At 47.2% G+C, this 16311-nt stretch overlaps 1 protein-coding gene across 1 annotated transcript in view; it reads right to left on the bottom strand.

Moving 5' to 3' along the window:
- Window positions 1-16311, bottom strand: part of DZIP1 (DAZ interacting zinc finger protein 1) — a 40671-nt gene that overhangs the window by 9186 nt on the left and 15174 nt on the right. Inside the window, exons 6-13 of the mRNA XM_089569799.1 lie at window positions 13336-13629; window positions 11798-11995; window positions 10330-10426; window positions 7850-7910; window positions 6527-6683; window positions 6021-6098; window positions 3643-3763; window positions 2281-2353 (exon numbers count right to left, since the gene is read on the bottom strand). Coding sequence (XP_089425925.1) covers window positions 2281-2353; window positions 3643-3763; window positions 6021-6098; window positions 6527-6683; window positions 7850-7910; window positions 10330-10426; window positions 11798-11995; window positions 13336-13629 — 1079 coding nt within the window. The remainder of the gene's footprint in view (window positions 1-2280; window positions 2354-3642; window positions 3764-6020; window positions 6099-6526; window positions 6684-7849; window positions 7911-10329; window positions 10427-11797; window positions 11996-13335; window positions 13630-16311) is intronic.

The raw sequence follows: 16311 nt of genomic DNA, 5'->3' as shown, positions 1-16311 counted from the left end.
CCAGGACGGGTAATTAAGGAGGGATAGTAGCCTAACATAAAACCCATTTGTGCTCCTAATATTTCAGGTTCAGTTAAAAGGCAGATATTCATATTTTCGAGGTCCTTGTAAACATATTCTATTTCCAGCATGTGAAGTTTTAGTACAAAAAGAGCACAAAACTCATGCTATATCCCCCTAGAAGGATTAATTTTTTCGTCTTGAGGCAGATTTCTTAAATACATATTCCAGGTATAGCCATGCGACTTCTTCCAATTTTTGCCCACAAGGGCTTTCTTCTCAGCAAAAAAAAAATGATCTCATTGTCCTTTAAAATAAATCTTCAGCTACAGTTTGCTCAATTTTCAGGCTTCCTGCCATCACAAATTAACATATGAACAAAGGATTACCTGTGCAAGTTTTTCGGCTGACTATATGAAGCAGGCATGTACAAAAAATTTGAAAAAAATGGCGGTAAAATATTAGTTGCGCAGAGAATGCTCCTTGAGAGCACAGAAACCGTTTTTTTTTTTTTGCAAACACAACCCTAAATTAGCTAGCAGCGTAAACTTCAGCGTCGTTTCCTTCGAACTGCATCAAGAAGCATTTCCTAGCACACACCTTCATCTGCCTTTTCCTTCTACTCTCGGATGTGTCCTGAAGATGTGTTGTTGCAATCAGAGAGGTCAGCACGAGGTTCAATGCCACATTAAAATACACATCTGCAGTAGCATGCTGGGTTCCGCATAACTGAGAATAAATTCGCTGATGGAGGGAAAACCAGCCATCGCTGCCTCCACAATGTATTCGGAATGTCTATTTAAAAATTCCAAACCAGCTCCTACCTTTTGCGAAATCCAAAAACTGGTGTGGACGACGGGAAAAAATAAAACCTGTTGTGGCCATACACAAACAGCACTAAAAGGTCTAAAACTGAACTATTCAAGAAAATCAACTTATTGTACAATATGCTATGAATAGTGTAACAAAAATAAAGCAAGTTTTTATTTTTTTTTTAGTTTTCAGTGAGAAGAGTCACCGAAGTGATGCCTGCGTGAGTCCATTTCTTTCCCGACTGCGTTGGCTTGGCACCCGTCACTGTTTGATGTCTTACAAAGTACGTACGAGCCCCTCGCTTGGAGCTCTTCAGGAAACCTAGTATATTTTAATAACAAGCAAAACATCGCCTTTTTTGTCAATTCTACCTATACCTTTTAAGACCACAAGATTAGAATCCGCTTCATAAACAGACCTCAACAGATGCATATGCCCCACAAAATGTCATGATGGTCATAATTCTGTGCAATATAAACCTCATAGAACATCAATGAAGACGACGACCCCGAGCCTCAAAATACAGCACTGATACGCCACTCACTTATTCCGTAGACGCAAGCTGTCTAGCACGCACCTTAGTGTGGTTTAGCTGTGGTTAAACGTGGAGTGACGCGAGAGGTCCGCCAAGCCGCCTACTTATGCAGCTGCGACGCCTCTCCCCCTCTCCGCACCCCCCACCCCCAAAACTCGGCACGGCGCATGCGCACCGCAGTTGCAGCTCGGTTTCGCCGGCGCGCCGCACCGCCGGCAGCAGCTGCACCGCACCACGTGACCAACAGCCTCAAGGCCATGGCGCCGCCCCGGAGCTCAAGGGGTGCCACGCAGAAGGCTCGAAGAGCTGGCGTAGTGTAGCTCTCGCTACAAAAGTGGCGAAAGGGCCAGCACGGCCAAGCGTAGCGGCAGAGTTCTAAAGCCGTCTAACTTTGAAATGCAGGCTATCACCTTCTTATGAAATCGAAGAATTTTTAACCTGGAACACATTTCAACGTTCATAGAAGTGACGGAAACAGCGACCACAGGCCGTCGTTTCTAGTGCGAATTCTTCGAATCCAAAGAAGGAATGTTTATCAGCATGAATTAGGCTTAAAATTCTAGCTTCACTCTTTTCGTTACTCTCAGTAATTATTACCTGCATTCTTTAAACAAATGATGCGCCACAATTGCTTTCCCAAAACACTGCACATTGACCTATGATTCACAGAGGACGCCTGACGTTGCCCGGCCTTTACTGCCCTTCGCATTTCACTATGAGCTCACTGACAGTGCATAAATAGTGAAAGCGTTACAAAGGCAAGAAAAGTGCGCCCTAAACTAAGGGTGTCTCAGGCTGCCTTTAAAACACGAAGTGCACACATTTCAAGTTAACAGCCCAGTACTAGTGATATCGCCGAGATCGAATTGGCGAGATATTGTTTTCACGATGACAAGGGCAAGCGTGCAAAAACAGGACGAAAGCCAACTCACTTAGACGTGAAACTGTCCTTGGGCGTATCGACGTCGCGAACTCTCGAAGGCGCTACGGCCACCCGTGAACTAGCTGTAAACAATACCAGAAACCAGTCTATGAAGACGGCTTCTATGAGTTACGGGGTTAAATTGTTTCTATTTAAAACAGTGATTGTTTTGCACTAATGCTTCCAATCGATGGGCAATGTTGTTTATTGGTCGGAAAATCACAATTTACAGGGAATTTAATGTTTCGTTCGTAACGTCTGGAGCAAAGAAATCATTGATTTCCTAGGCTTCTTCATTGAACATGATCCAGCCCATCTTCCGACAAACAGTAACTCGCAATATAGGCTCGATGTCGCATCTATTGCACACAGAGCATCAGTAACGAGTGCCGCTAAAAATAGCCGAAGGTTTAACAATACTAACATACGGGACTGTGCCGAAATGAAATCATGTGATTATCTATCAGTGATTTCAGTGCAGATTAGAAGATTGCATTTCACACTGACTTTTAGCGAAGGCTCAAAACTGAAAGACAGAATAAAATCTCAACTTTTATTCCCAACCCTGCCGTCGGAAATACTGCAGTCGGGTAGCAGAACTATTTTTTATTCATAAAGCGCCTTGTGCAGTGTCATGACACTTGTCATGACACTTATTAGAAGACAGTGAATTACCTTCGTATTTTCTTATAAAGAGACACTGGATGTATTTACTATTGCTAGGGTAAGCACAAGCATTCATTGCTACACAGCTGTGCATGTGCATATTCACTTATGAGAAAAGCGAATAAAATCATTTTCTATTCTCTTAATAGCCTGAATTTATGACTGCTCTTCCCCTGGAATATAACAGTGGATTAGAAAGACAGTAAACAAAACAGGCGCGGCAGGCAGCCAGGTAGACAGACGTTTCAGAAAGTCATAGATCATTAGGAGTCTCAGATGATCCAGGACATAGTTAATTTCAGATAAATGACAGAACGACAGCATTGTTTTCCAGTGGACACGTAGGTCTGCTGATAACAGTGCTGATAATGAATGCCGTAAATCGGAAAGATCATCGTGTACTTTTCTCTAGGTAAAAGGCCTCTTTCCAGGCTTGCATTCGTGGCTTTCATTGTATGCTTAATAGCAAAAAAAAAACAGCAGTACAATAATGTCACTGGTGCCCTGGACTTCACCCAATATCTTTTCTTTTCCTAACTGTGTAGTTGCAGTTAAGCTTTAAGGAAAGTTATCTGCACACCATTCCTATTTACTTGAGCAGCAAGACAGCATGACCAAGCGCTTCGCCAATGATCGCAGCAGCAATGCTAAAATATAAGGTTCAAAAACAATCCCTCAAGTGAGTTGGCAGTCTTCCGCTACGCACTTAGGCTGGATGGTCGGAAAGGCCAACTTTCTTCGGGCGAGCTGCGGGCCGCTTTGTCCAAGGTCAGGTCCTCCATGTGAGCGGCGTTGCGATTCCGGACATCAAAGAATTTCTTGTTCTTCTATGACGAAGCATGCAACAAAGCCGTGACTCAACATAGCCGCAAGAGATACTTCAAATTGGGTTCGCAGCCCGAATAAAAAAAAATTCTTCAGGCAGTTTCTATAGCACTGAGAAGGTCGTTGACATGCATCCTGATAGCTCTGTGGAAGCAATACGATAAGAGGTTTATCGGAGCCAGCGCACTCGTGAGGCAACAAATCTCGGCAAATAAAAGCAAATGTCGGAATCAGTGTGAAAAATGTAAGCTTAGCAGTAGTTGCACTAATAAACTTTGCTCTTCGAAAGTGGTCAGCAGGTGCTTTCCGAGTAGTTACTACTGGGCACTATGGGAGCCAGACACTGCCTCACCATGCTTGACCGACATAACTGGCCAGTGGCCATGTTGTCGGTTACCCGCTCCTTATTTTACCCTCCGCGGCTTGGTGTTCGGCTGCCGAGAACAAAGTCGCGGAAGAGAATTGTGTCCGCGGCGGCCGTATTTTGGTGGAAGTGATATGCAAACACTACGGCGTGCTGTGTCGTGTCAGCAGACAGTTAAAAGCCCCATGTGGTAAAAGTAATCCGGGACCCTCCACTATACCACACCTCTTGAAGAGTCCACGTGAAGCTTAAGGACGTTACAGCCACACACACCATACCTTGCATAGCCCGGGAGGGTTAAAAACAATTCCCCACTTTGGGTCTTATGGTGACACACCACTATATTAAGCATGAAATGCTTTTAGCTCCCGTTGTCGGCAGTGTGGTGACGTCACGCCGAGACCGAGGGCCAACATCCGGGCACTGAATTCCACTCATCCGGGCACTGAATTCCACACATCCGGGAGCTGAAACGAGAGCATCCGGGCACCGTACGAAATTTAACGAGACTCTCTAAGAGAAAGGGCCGCTTAGAGCAAGAAGGGAGCTCCAGGGCGAGAAGGGCTGTGGGCGGAAATACTGCTTCCGCGCCGTCCCCAAGCATGGCGCCGCGGTCCCACACTCACGCATGTAAAAGACCGGCCGCTGGGCCTTCAGCTCATGAAGTTTCCTCCTTTGGCAGGCCGATGTATACACGCTCGCGTAGTATTCGAACGCGCAGTATATACATTCTTGTCAGGCCTGCGTCTCGTCGCGTCCGCGTACGCTTCTGCATCGTCCTGCATTTCAATGCCGCCACCGTCACAGCTGCTTAAGCCGAGCAACGAAGCCTGACAGAAACCGGATACAGCTGACGAGGCAGGGCGGAAGAGATTCCCCAGACACTCACAGGAAACGATTGCGTCCACAAGGACCAGTGCACAGTATGTGTGGTGTGGTGTGTTGAACACTAGACCCATTTCAAGGTTTTGACTAGTACCATCTACAACCAATGTGTTATGCCCGTAAATATTTCATGCTTACTCTACTCTGGGTTACGGGAGAGGCAGAGATTTTTTGTGACGGCGGCACTTTGCACAGGCGTTTACCAGCAGACCGCTTTAGCGCCACAGTTAGAGCGCATTCACACCTGCGAGCCGCACCGGGGAGTCGACACAGTCGCGGTTGTATCCTACAGGACCACATCCTACAGTTCGGCCTTTGAATGGTAGCTCACGTGTCCTTTAGACACGTACAGACATTTCCATTCAGGGCTCCTGGGGTGCCACCGCATTGCTCGCTCGGCTGTTGTGCGCACTTAGCGCTAGCGCAGTAGAACAGCCCGGAGAGTAGGCGTGTCGACATCCACCTAGCCCGATGGAGAGAACAGTCGGACAGATCTCGCCCTGGTGAAGAATTAAATACCTGACAGTCCTCCATTACCCGCTGGCTAATGCCGCACAATGGATTCACGGGATTCCAAATACTCCTTGCTTCTTTAAATGAAACTCCTAGTCTTCTGACAGGCCTCTCGCGCTCCCGCGCTTTACCAGCACAGGCTCAGTAAGTAGCATTTCAGACAGAACTACAGGCCTAAGATGCACTAAGCTGCATTGAGGTGGTGGCGCCACAGTGCCCTTAACTTTCCTCTTACCGGAGACAGATTAACCACACTATGACTAGATATGACTTCCCGTTAGGAATAAAGACGCGCTCAAGCAATCTGCAGAGATTTTCTGCCATGTTCTTAAGCAATCTGCAGTTGTTTTTTTTTTCAGTTGCGTCATAGAATCTCTCATGGTAGTCAGCAGAATCAAGGAGATGTAACTACAGTGGCATTCGCTTAATGACGAGTGGTCATTGTCATCTTAGTTTTTCTTTAATGTCTTCAAAATACGAATGGCCTTCTATCTTACCTTGGCAAGGAGCTTCCGTTCAGAGTTAAGCCTCCTGCTGCAGTCCCGGAATATGGTGTTTGCCACAGAGTTCTTGCCCTGCATTTAAAAACACTTCTATGGCGATAGTGTAGCTATACACTTCCCAAACTCGTTTTAACACCGCAGCCAGACCGCTATGGCGATAACACCCGCCACCATCTTATCGCTGCGCATAACAATGCAAATGCGCACAGTAGCTAGAGCCCATTTAAACTGGCGCAGATTTTTTTCCGCCAATTCTTCTCATGGCTGAAGAGTTACGTCAAAATGCTCAGATTTTCGGTTACCATAACGAGCTTTCTTAAGTAGCTCTACACAGCAGGACAAAGAGGAAGCGGCAAACGCGGCGCTGTTGAAAAAAGCTCGTTATGGATTATCAACTGAACTTATCTGCCTTTCTGCTACGGTTTATTTATATATACTGTTAAAATGACTTGAAAACACAAGGGCTTGTTAAAGGACCATTGTTCAAAAGGTATACACACCAGCGCGTTGATCTCCAGTCCGGAGAGCTTGTCCCGCGTGAGGTCCATGATTTCCTCCTTGAGCGCGTCGATGAGGTTGGGCGTGCTGTGTACGACCGACTTCATGCGTTCCGAGCGCACCTGACAATTTGCAGCCTGGCGCGTCAGGTGCCGACCACTGCGGGCCCGACAGGGGCAGAACACGCGTTAGGATGCATCTTCTCCGCAATGCCTCCGTCGCTTCCCCGGCCCGTGCAAGGTATTGAGTCGATAATGACAACAAGGCGCTGTGTGTTATGTAAGTAAGCTGGTGTTGATTTATATTCTTGTTATTTCTACTAAGAACGCCACAACCAAATCTAATGCCGAATTTAGAAATGGAACGGTTTCGTCACCTGTCGCCGAATGACATGCCCAGATACCTGCTAGGCGGCTGCCTTTAGTGGTCAGGTCAGGTGTTTGTCAAAGCTGATCCGGTTCCACTGTTTTACAGGTATTTTTGCAACAGCACTCAGTGTGCCGATTGCCAACTGCACCAGAGCTGCTGACTTGGGCCAGAGCCTCTACGGTTTGATTTTTATATCCTTGCACTTCTGCATTTCTTTTTTCTTTCTGGCCTTAACCCTGATATAGGCGGGTGAGGCGACGAGATGATCCACACTGCTTTTGTGAATGGTGGTTAAGTTTGTTGTGTTATTATTATTATTTTTGTTCTTTTGGCGCTATTGTTGATCACTGGTAATTCGCAGGAGAGCGGAACACGTTATCCGGGTGATTAGAGGAAATAGTCAACAAGTGCCCTTCTACCCGGCTAATGGATAGAAAAAAAATGTGTGTACTGTATGGGCATATGATTAGGCAGAATGAAAAGTCCATGCTAGCGCTACTGAGGACGACGACGTGCGGACATTAAGCAAAAAGGACGAAGTTAGCCACTGTCGGACTCGGCCCCGGACGTTCTTGGGAGCCTTCCAAACCGCCTAGAGCGTTAGCGCGTCTTTACACCGACGTGACAATACTACGTTTCACGGACTCACACAATAGGGGCGCAACACGGCGCGTAGGTAGCGGTGCCTAACTCCATCAGATCTTTTTTCATTTCAGTGAAGAAACGAATCCTCTTTTTCTTTGTAAATGAGGACTGTTTTCTAGTGATCGTTGTCGGAGTTGAGGCCAGAAAAGTTAGATTGCTGAGTGACCAGACAAAAGGGCTGCTTGAACACCTTACTGGCCGTTTTTTTCTTCTTTTGTTTCCAGTTCAATTTCTACTAACCAGGGAAAACCTATGTACTTCACCTCTTGAACACATATATTCAAGCCCAAGGCATGCGAAGCCATGCTTACTTGCTGTCGTGCTGATCTTTTATTGGACCACTCTGGGCAACCTTGGCATGAAGCCTGGAGTCTGCGCAGGGAAAGATGAGCGGCGTTTGCCCTTACCCTTCGCATCCACACACTGGCTCATGTAGACAACCAAAGATCTACCCTCAAATAAAGTGGATCTAAGGTCGTTGTTAGTGACCTTGCTTCTCAAAGAGAGCAGCCTCCAAATTGAAAAAGGTTGCGATGACTTTGAAGATGACTTCACTTTGAATATTCTAGCATGACGGAAGTGATCTCAATCCCCACACAATTGGCATAATCACAAGCATTTCTTTCCACGTGCTACTCTTCTCTTCTTCACTTTCTCTTCATCCGGCTCCACAGGGAAGGCGAATCAGGGCAGAAGCCACATTTTAAAATGTTTTCTATCGGCAGTCCTGCACCTCGGTGGTGGTGGTGGTTATGATCGGGAAAAGCTGAAATCGCGATATTGCAGTAAAGCGGAAACAGCAAGCAGAGGCTGTAGATAACATGTTTTGCATTCTACTCTCGTAACACCTCTACGATACCGTATGTGGGGCGTTCTAAGAAAGCGCAGCGCTTGGGTGGCAAGGGCAGCGCCCGTTCTTTGACTTTGCTGAAATGCATTACCTAGAAACTATACAAGAGCCTAGTTTCATCCTTTTATGAAAGGGTTTGCACTCCCTGCTGCTCACATCACGGTATGTGCGTCAGTCAAATACAAGAGCGGTTAGCAAATGAGCAGAATACTCTTTCGAATCAATAGCCTCTGTGTTGGCCTAGTGGTTACAGTGCGCGGCTGCTGCCCGAAAGACGCAGGTTCGATCCTGTCCGCGGCGGTAGCATTTCGATGGAGGCGAAATGTGAGAGGCCCGCATACTTTGCAAAGTAAGTGCACGTTAAAAACCACAAATCGTCTAAATTTTCCGGAGCCCTCCAATACGGCGTCCCCCATAGCATAAGTCAATTTGTGAGGTTAAACCGCCAAAAAACCATAAAAACCTTTCAACTCCAAATCCACGATAATGGTTCATACTACCGGTTGACTGAATTAATCGACAAGTGCATGTTGGCCTGTCAGCATCCGGCTCTGCTAGTGCAAAAAGAGCCTTTGGTGCTCTTTTCCAGCGCTTAGCAGCCGGTGCATCGAAAAAAAAACAACACAGAGCGCGAATGCTCGCAGGTCGAAGCCCTTGAGGCCACCCAACGTCATGTGGCAGGATGTTTTTTTGCTAGTGACACGCATGGACTGTATATTAATCAACAATTTTCACCATTGCGAAGCCCTTTTGGAGCATTCACAATAAGACTCGCGCTTGACACGCATATCCTATATGCCGCTCAATATGCGTTTCCTCTTATTTATTCATACGCGATAAGAAAGCGAGACGTCGTGCACGGGGCCTTGCACCTTCTGTCTCGTTGTTTTCCTCTAATTTCAAACTGTTCGTTTTGGCTCTCAGTGCAAAAGAGGGGAGGGCAACAGATTTTTATGTCACTTGAAGTGCAACATGTACCAGAGTTCAAGTATCTTCCCACCTTGAGCATTTTTTGAAATGTTATCGATCGCTGCTGGCGTAAAAAGCACCTAATATAGTGCCGAATTCAATCAACCAAAATGATGCCAAAAAGTAAGAAAAAATGGCCCATTTACGCTCGCCTCCATGGACAAGTAAAAATGATATCATTACCACCCCCCAGCCACTCAATTCGTTGACTCCAAATGCACATTAAAAAAGGGCCTATCTGTTTCACTTCGCCACACACGCGTATCCTCCAATGGAGTCAATATCCAGAGCGCCTCAAAACTTCCTTTAGTCAGCATGGAAAAGCGATAGTTTATTACTATTATAGCCCACTACGGTGGCACTGCCACCAGTATTTGCAAAGAAACTGTTCTGCACAGTCATTGCGGAGAACACCTTTAATTCACGCTGCTACGGCAAGGCAAGTCTCAAAGCATCGACTGCAGAGGAAAAGCAGCAAGAAAAGATGGCGCCATTTCACACTGACGACTGTACTGTGAATATTTCTGCCGCCTCGAAAATCACCGAAACAAGCCGGCCATCGCATCAAAAAAATTTTAACAGAGTTGTTACTTAGGACCTGTCGTAAGAGTGCACAAAGAAGGGAAAAATGTTGCTGTCAGTTTATTTTCCTGTGTGCAGCGTTCAGATTCACGCATGAGGATACTCATAGTGCGAATTTACACAGTAGAGTACAGAAGGATATTACAGGACGTCGCACTTACTGCAAGGCGCTTTCACTAACACAAGCAATGTTTTTTTTTTCTTTTATGATAGTCTGTACAGCGGCTAATATTTGGCCTTGGGAAAGCATGGTCCAATAAATGGTGTTTATGTTTTTCGGTATGTGTTGCTTGTAACCTCCTTGAACTTGCTATTCTATTCTTCTTCAATAATACTTGAAGACGTGCAGCTCAATCGCAAGAGAAGGAAATGAAAATTCATGGCGCTCACCTCTGCTGGGAACTGCTACGGAGGGTACCTGCAGGAGACCTTTGCCACTGAAAAGCACGCGCTGTCTTGGGGCTGGCACGGGCACCGACAACGTGCTCTGTAAGAGATGAACAGTAACTTGCACTGATAAAGCAAGAAGACAAAGAAAATTGAAATGCTGTGCAAAATGAAGAAATGTTGTGCCCCCACAGAACTTCAGATGTGCTCCTAAAGTATCTGTCTAGATAGCTCTCTTAAAAACTAATTCAGAAAAATAAGAAAAGTTTCAGCGCACTCGCCTTCCATCTGCTGCACAACCAAAAATTGATAAACGGTACTTGGGTGTTGCCCCATTCTTTTACAGCGTCGAAATCTAGTCGACAAATGAAACCACCTTTCTTCAGAAGCAGTGCATAATTATCGCTTAGAGCCAAAAACGTATCGCTGAGATGTATAGGCAAAGTTTCCGCCTTTGAAAGAACGCTTCCGTCAACCCATCCGGCCTCATAGTGCAGTTCAACAGCCTGTTTATTATCAGTGCTTCAGCTTAAGCACCGTCTAACAGCCAACAATTAGCCCTGACTGCTTGCTGTTTCGTTGAATTGTGTACTATAAAATAATGACAGTGTAATAGCATGGCTATATACAATTACGGCCAAAGATTAACGTTTTTTAGCTTTTTTCACGCCGTTGTGATAGCGCTATCTTTCCTTTTACCGGGACAACAGCTTCCTTCTCTTCTGCATCCCTTTCATGACACCCAAAATCATTATGCCTTCGCATTATTTGGCTCGTGTAGTGGCATCAAGCACTGCCAAAGCAAGCCAGTGAAATATAAAAAGGTTTTCCCCTTGCTTGTATCTTTCTTTCTTTTATAAGTGTCTCTCGCAGCCTGAGTTGCTTTGGGACGTTGAACCCCATAAGCCATAAAGGTGGCAAAAATGTGAACGAACTCACTGGGCGTGGAAAGCGATAGTTAAATGGGATTAATGAAGAATAATAAATCAAGGTCACCATACGCAAAATATAGCTATTTTGCCGTCACAAAAGTGAGGTTGGGGCCAGCCAATATCTACACGCAGAAAATCTCTTCGTCAGACAGCATTGCCAAAGTGATGTGGCACATCGATGTTCACATGTTCTAGATGACACCACCATCTGCCCCTAACCTAGAAGCTGGTGTTTCGGAAGACTAGGAGTGCCACTGTAGGCCGTCTGCACACCTCGGCATCAGCTGGGGTTTTTAAGCATGCGGTGGTTTCTTTACTTCTGGAGAAGAATTCACATGCACCGCACATTTGAGCAAAGCGTTTGATTTGGCAACACTTGTAGAACATGCTGCAACCTTAGCGCCGATGAGAACACGTGACGTCGTGGCGTGATGAACGTTGAGATGAAAAAAAGCAACCTGCATGGTCAACGATGAAGATGGAAGAAACGAAGTAAGTGTGCTGATGAACACTTTCCACTTCCGTCCCTTTGTGCATACCTGCGGGAAACGCAGTGGCGAAGGTCTGAGTGCCTCGGAGTAGGGCCTCGAGAGGCGCACGGGAGAGCTCGACCCTTCTGGAAGCAGGCTCGCCAGCTGCTGCGCTGCCGTGCGGTTCCTGAAGAGGAGCGAGCGCCGGCTGTGGCCGCTGAGGGGATCTTCCATATGGGACAGCTTACGCTCCAGCGTTGTGCTCGTCTGGAAGGAAAACGGAGTTCACAACATGCTTCCTCTATGCGAGTAGTCTTGTAACGGTAGGGAAGAAATGACCCTAAAAGAAAGAAACGACAGAAAAAGGAACAACCTCGACCGGCATAAATGAGAAAACTGTCATTCTTTACCTTTCTGCAGGAAAGAGTTCATAGCTAGAAATGGCCCCCACGCGCTCCTCTCAGCCAGCACCAATCCTGCAGTTGCAAGTGCTACAATCTACCTAGAATGGCGGCGAACAGTATTCAGGAAAGATGAGGCGCTTGCCTTTTTGGCATTGCACCTGCCTACCAAAGCTCATGCAGTAGCTGAACCCATAGGCTTAGGGGCAGATCACCCTTGTTTTCAAAAGACAGCCCCTCATCAAGGGTGGTACTGTACCACAAAGTGGCTGAACGTGAACGTGTTTTGCGGAGAATTTTTGTGCAAAGGACAACAAATAAAAACAAAAACGTCCAGTCTTGTAGCGCTGCCAAGGAAGGAGGAGTGGCGGTGATAACTGCTCGTTTATTGCAACCGCATTAATCTCTCATATGCTCACAACCGCTGGTCTATTTCATTTCGCCCCACTTGGACCACATGCTCTGTGATCGCACTCTCTCAGGGCACCCAGAATTCGGTTCACACCTCCGTTATTGCTCAGGTCCATCCAAGCCACATTCTTTTCGCCAGTTGGCAAGCATGTGAATAGCTAGTCGCGACACACGGAGACGCCGCTCATGCATCAGCGAGTCGCCCAAAAAGCTATTCATGGTGCAGAAAAAATTCACAGGGGCACCTAATTACATTATGTGTTTGCTGTGCGATACCTTTAGACGCTGTTGATGCATTTACATCGAATTTTGTGCCATTATTTTATGGTTGTGTTTGCGGAGCCCTAAATGTTGACTGCACAGAGACATCTCTTCTGGTTCTCTAGCTGATGGTTAGATGTTCCCCTGAAGGTGTTATAGGTTGCGGGACTGACGCAGTGAAGATGAATCGAAACGTATATTTGTTACTTCTAGTCCGATGACGTCCCGGGAGTTATGTGACCGAGGACGCATTTGTTTCCTAATGAGGCATTTAATGATATCACTTTAACAAAAACAAACGCCGCTGTGGCTCTGCCCAATAGCACAACCTTTCCAGATGAGCTCACAGTCATCCGTTCGAAAGCAGCGTCTTATTCCATTTTATTCTCAGCGTCGAACTGCATAAACCTCTTCAAAGAGCATTCAAACAGGCTGATGGCGCGTTTACCCCTTCCTTCCGCTGTAGGTATTGCAACCGTTCCCTTGGTTGACGATGCATACGCATAGGCGTGCTAACCAAGGACGTATGCTCGCCTTGGTGAGGGCGACGACGTCCCTGGCCAGAGCGTCCATGCGCTGCAGGAAAAGGCGCTCCTGCTGGGCCAGCAGGCGGCCAACTTCCTCCTTCTGCTGCAGCAGCTGCTGCGACAGGCTGGCCAGTGCCTGGCCCTCGGAGAAGGAGCCCGGCGGCTCGGCCGACAGCTCCCAGGGGCTGGCCTCACCGGCGGCCGTGGCGCCGCTGGGACGCCTCCCTCCGCTAGCAGCGAGGCCGTCACACTTGCGCTGCAGCTCATCCAGCCGACACAGCAGCTCGTCACGGAACAGCAGCTGCGAGCAGTGCAGCTGTCAGTTCATTCACACCGGTGAGTCGCGCAGTGAACGTGCGACCATCGACGAACGTCATGTGTTCACACCTGATAGCGTACAGCCTTTGTCAAAAGTTTGGAGCCCAGGGGGTTTTCTTTTGAGCCACACTGTGTCGTTCTTAATTGATCTCTAGCGCTCCAAATTTTCTGGACATGAGAATATTTCCGGTACTGCCTCCTGCAATACGTAGGACTTCTATGAATGCTCCTGGAATCCCAATATAAAGCTTGTAAGTGAACCCCCTCGGCTCTAAACTTTTGACAAAGACTGTACCTTGCGAACAGACAGAGAAACGTGGAGACCAGCAATAGGCGCAGTTTGCGGCAATCGTCAGGTGAAACAGCGTGCAATAGAGTCAATGCCGCCGTTAGGAGAAAAGAATATGCTCCACTAATGGTCGGTCGTGAGGTTCATGCCGTACAAAACTTGCTCCTTATTTTTTATTTACTTATTTGTTTGCTTGTCTCACTGTATGTATGCTTGCTTGTTAGTTTACCTGTTTCTACCGCAAAGGCCGTCAAGAATCATTAAACGATAGGTGATCTTGTATGCGATTCATACAAGGTGCTTAACTTCGAGGGTTAAGCACCAATGCGCTGCATGACGACTGGGGGTAGGCTGCGCCTGTCTTTATTACTTTACCCGAAAAACGATGTGAGAAGCGTAGCATAACAATGGTGCCTCCGCGCGTGTCCGCCGATCCCCCGAGGAATGAGGATAAGCATAGAAGACCCGGGCCAGTATGCTTTGTAACGCTACACTTCATTTTTCATTTCATTTGGCCGTGACGTCAACGTGACGAAAGCATCAGCAGGTATACTCCATTCCAGCAGCACTACCAAAGCTGCGATTAGTGCGCAGGCAACGTTATGACGCTGCGGAATGTAGTTCTAGTATAAAATAGGCATACAGGCTTATACGATAGCGTGCTTTAAAGTGTCCATGAGCTGAACGCTATTTCATGTGCGAACATTAACGTACGTTCGCTGTACGTACGCTATGTCCAGTTTATCGCGCAGGACTCGTGCGTACTCTGGTTTGGTTTGGTTTGGTTTATTGGGGTTTAACGTCCCAAAGCGACTGAGGCTATGATAGACACCGTAGTGATCGGCTCCGGAAATTTCGACCACCTGGGGTTCTTTAACGTGCACTGACATCGCACAGCACACGGGCCTCTAGAATTTCGCCTTCAAGAAATTCAGCCGCCGCGGCCGGGATCGAACCCGCGTCTTTCGGGTCAGCAGCCGAGCGCCGTAACCACTGAGCCACCGCGGCGGGGCTCGTGCGTACTCTAGAAAAGCTTTTCCAAAGTGGAGACGCCCTTTGAAGCAGAACCCCTCGCCTCGACCTGAATTCTTCGTTGTTGCTGCCGTTCTCAGCACGTTCACTGGCTTAAATGGTGCACCGGGCTTTAGCGCGGTCTCATACCTCCTATAACAAAACATGAGCGATAAATTTGCATTATTTTTTTTATTTAGAGGGACGATTCTGCCGGCTCTTGTTTTAAAGAGGAGCGTCGTTTTGTTGACAAAAATGCCTCCCAGCTAGCACCAGCTAGCGTCACTAGGCTGAGCTTTCTGTCTCCGTTGTGTATGCTTAACTAAAAGTGCGAATGTAATAAATGGCGTAAAGCCCCGCAAAACGCTTGCGTTTAGCATACTTAAGCGGGCGTACTCTTATGGTAAGTAGACAGCGTCGATTTATATTCTGTTCTAACAATATCTGTGTACGCCGGGAGGAGGCGACACGTAGACTACTAGGTGCGGATGGCCGCCGCGGTGGCTCCGTGCTCGGCTGCTGACCCGAAAGGCGCGGGTTCGATCCCGGCCGCGGCGGTTGAATTTCTTTGGAGGAGAAATTCTAGAGGCCCGTGTACTGTGCGATGTCAGTGCACGTTAAAGAACCCCAGGTGGTCGAAATTTCCGGAGCCCTCCACTACGGCGTCTCTCATAGCCTTAGCCGCTTTGGAACGTTAAACCCCATAAACCAAACCCAACTAAACTGGGTGCGGATGAACCCGTTCAGCGCGGATTCCTGATTGGCTGCGAAGGTTTCTACCTTTGTTAGTGCTTCAAGTTAGTTATGGGATAGAGTAAAGAAAAGAGAACGGCTAAGTATACACGCAGTCGTTCCGGTCGCGGCACCGACGCCAGGCAGCATCCTCCCGCCGCATGCAGTCGGACGTTGTCACACGGACCACACTGCGCAAATTTTTCGGAAAAACCGACGTCCAATTTCCTTGCCGAGACTGGATTAGCGGCGATAAAACTCGTCAGAACGTCTGCTGTGACGCTCTACGGCAATGGCAGTAGTGACCAATGACAAAGGACCAATTGGAACGGCAAGGAAATGGATCGTTACAGAATGCGGCCCCTGCACTAGCGCACTCGTTTGAACCCGTCAACACACGCATTACGCAGAGAGCACTGCTCATCATACAGCGCGGTTCAACTACGTACTATTCTTTTTTATTGCCTGTTAAAAAAAAACATCCACCTAGCAAAGTCACTCCTTTTTTTTTTTGTCCAGAAAACAAAACACTAGTTCGAGGGCTCTCGATGATGACTCTACCATTAAGAGCACGAGCCGGCCAAAATTAAATCGGAGCCCTGAACTATGCTGGCACCCTTTCTCTTTTCCTCC

This window comes from Amblyomma mixtum, chromosome 2 (genome assembly GCF_055824585.1).
Source record: "Amblyomma mixtum isolate Tamu chromosome 2, ASM5582458v1, whole genome shotgun sequence".
Lineage (NCBI taxonomy): Eukaryota > Metazoa > Arthropoda > Arachnida > Ixodida > Ixodidae > Amblyomma > Amblyomma mixtum.
Note: the sequence above shows the minus strand (reverse complement) of the source record. Positions and strands in the feature narration are given on the sequence as shown.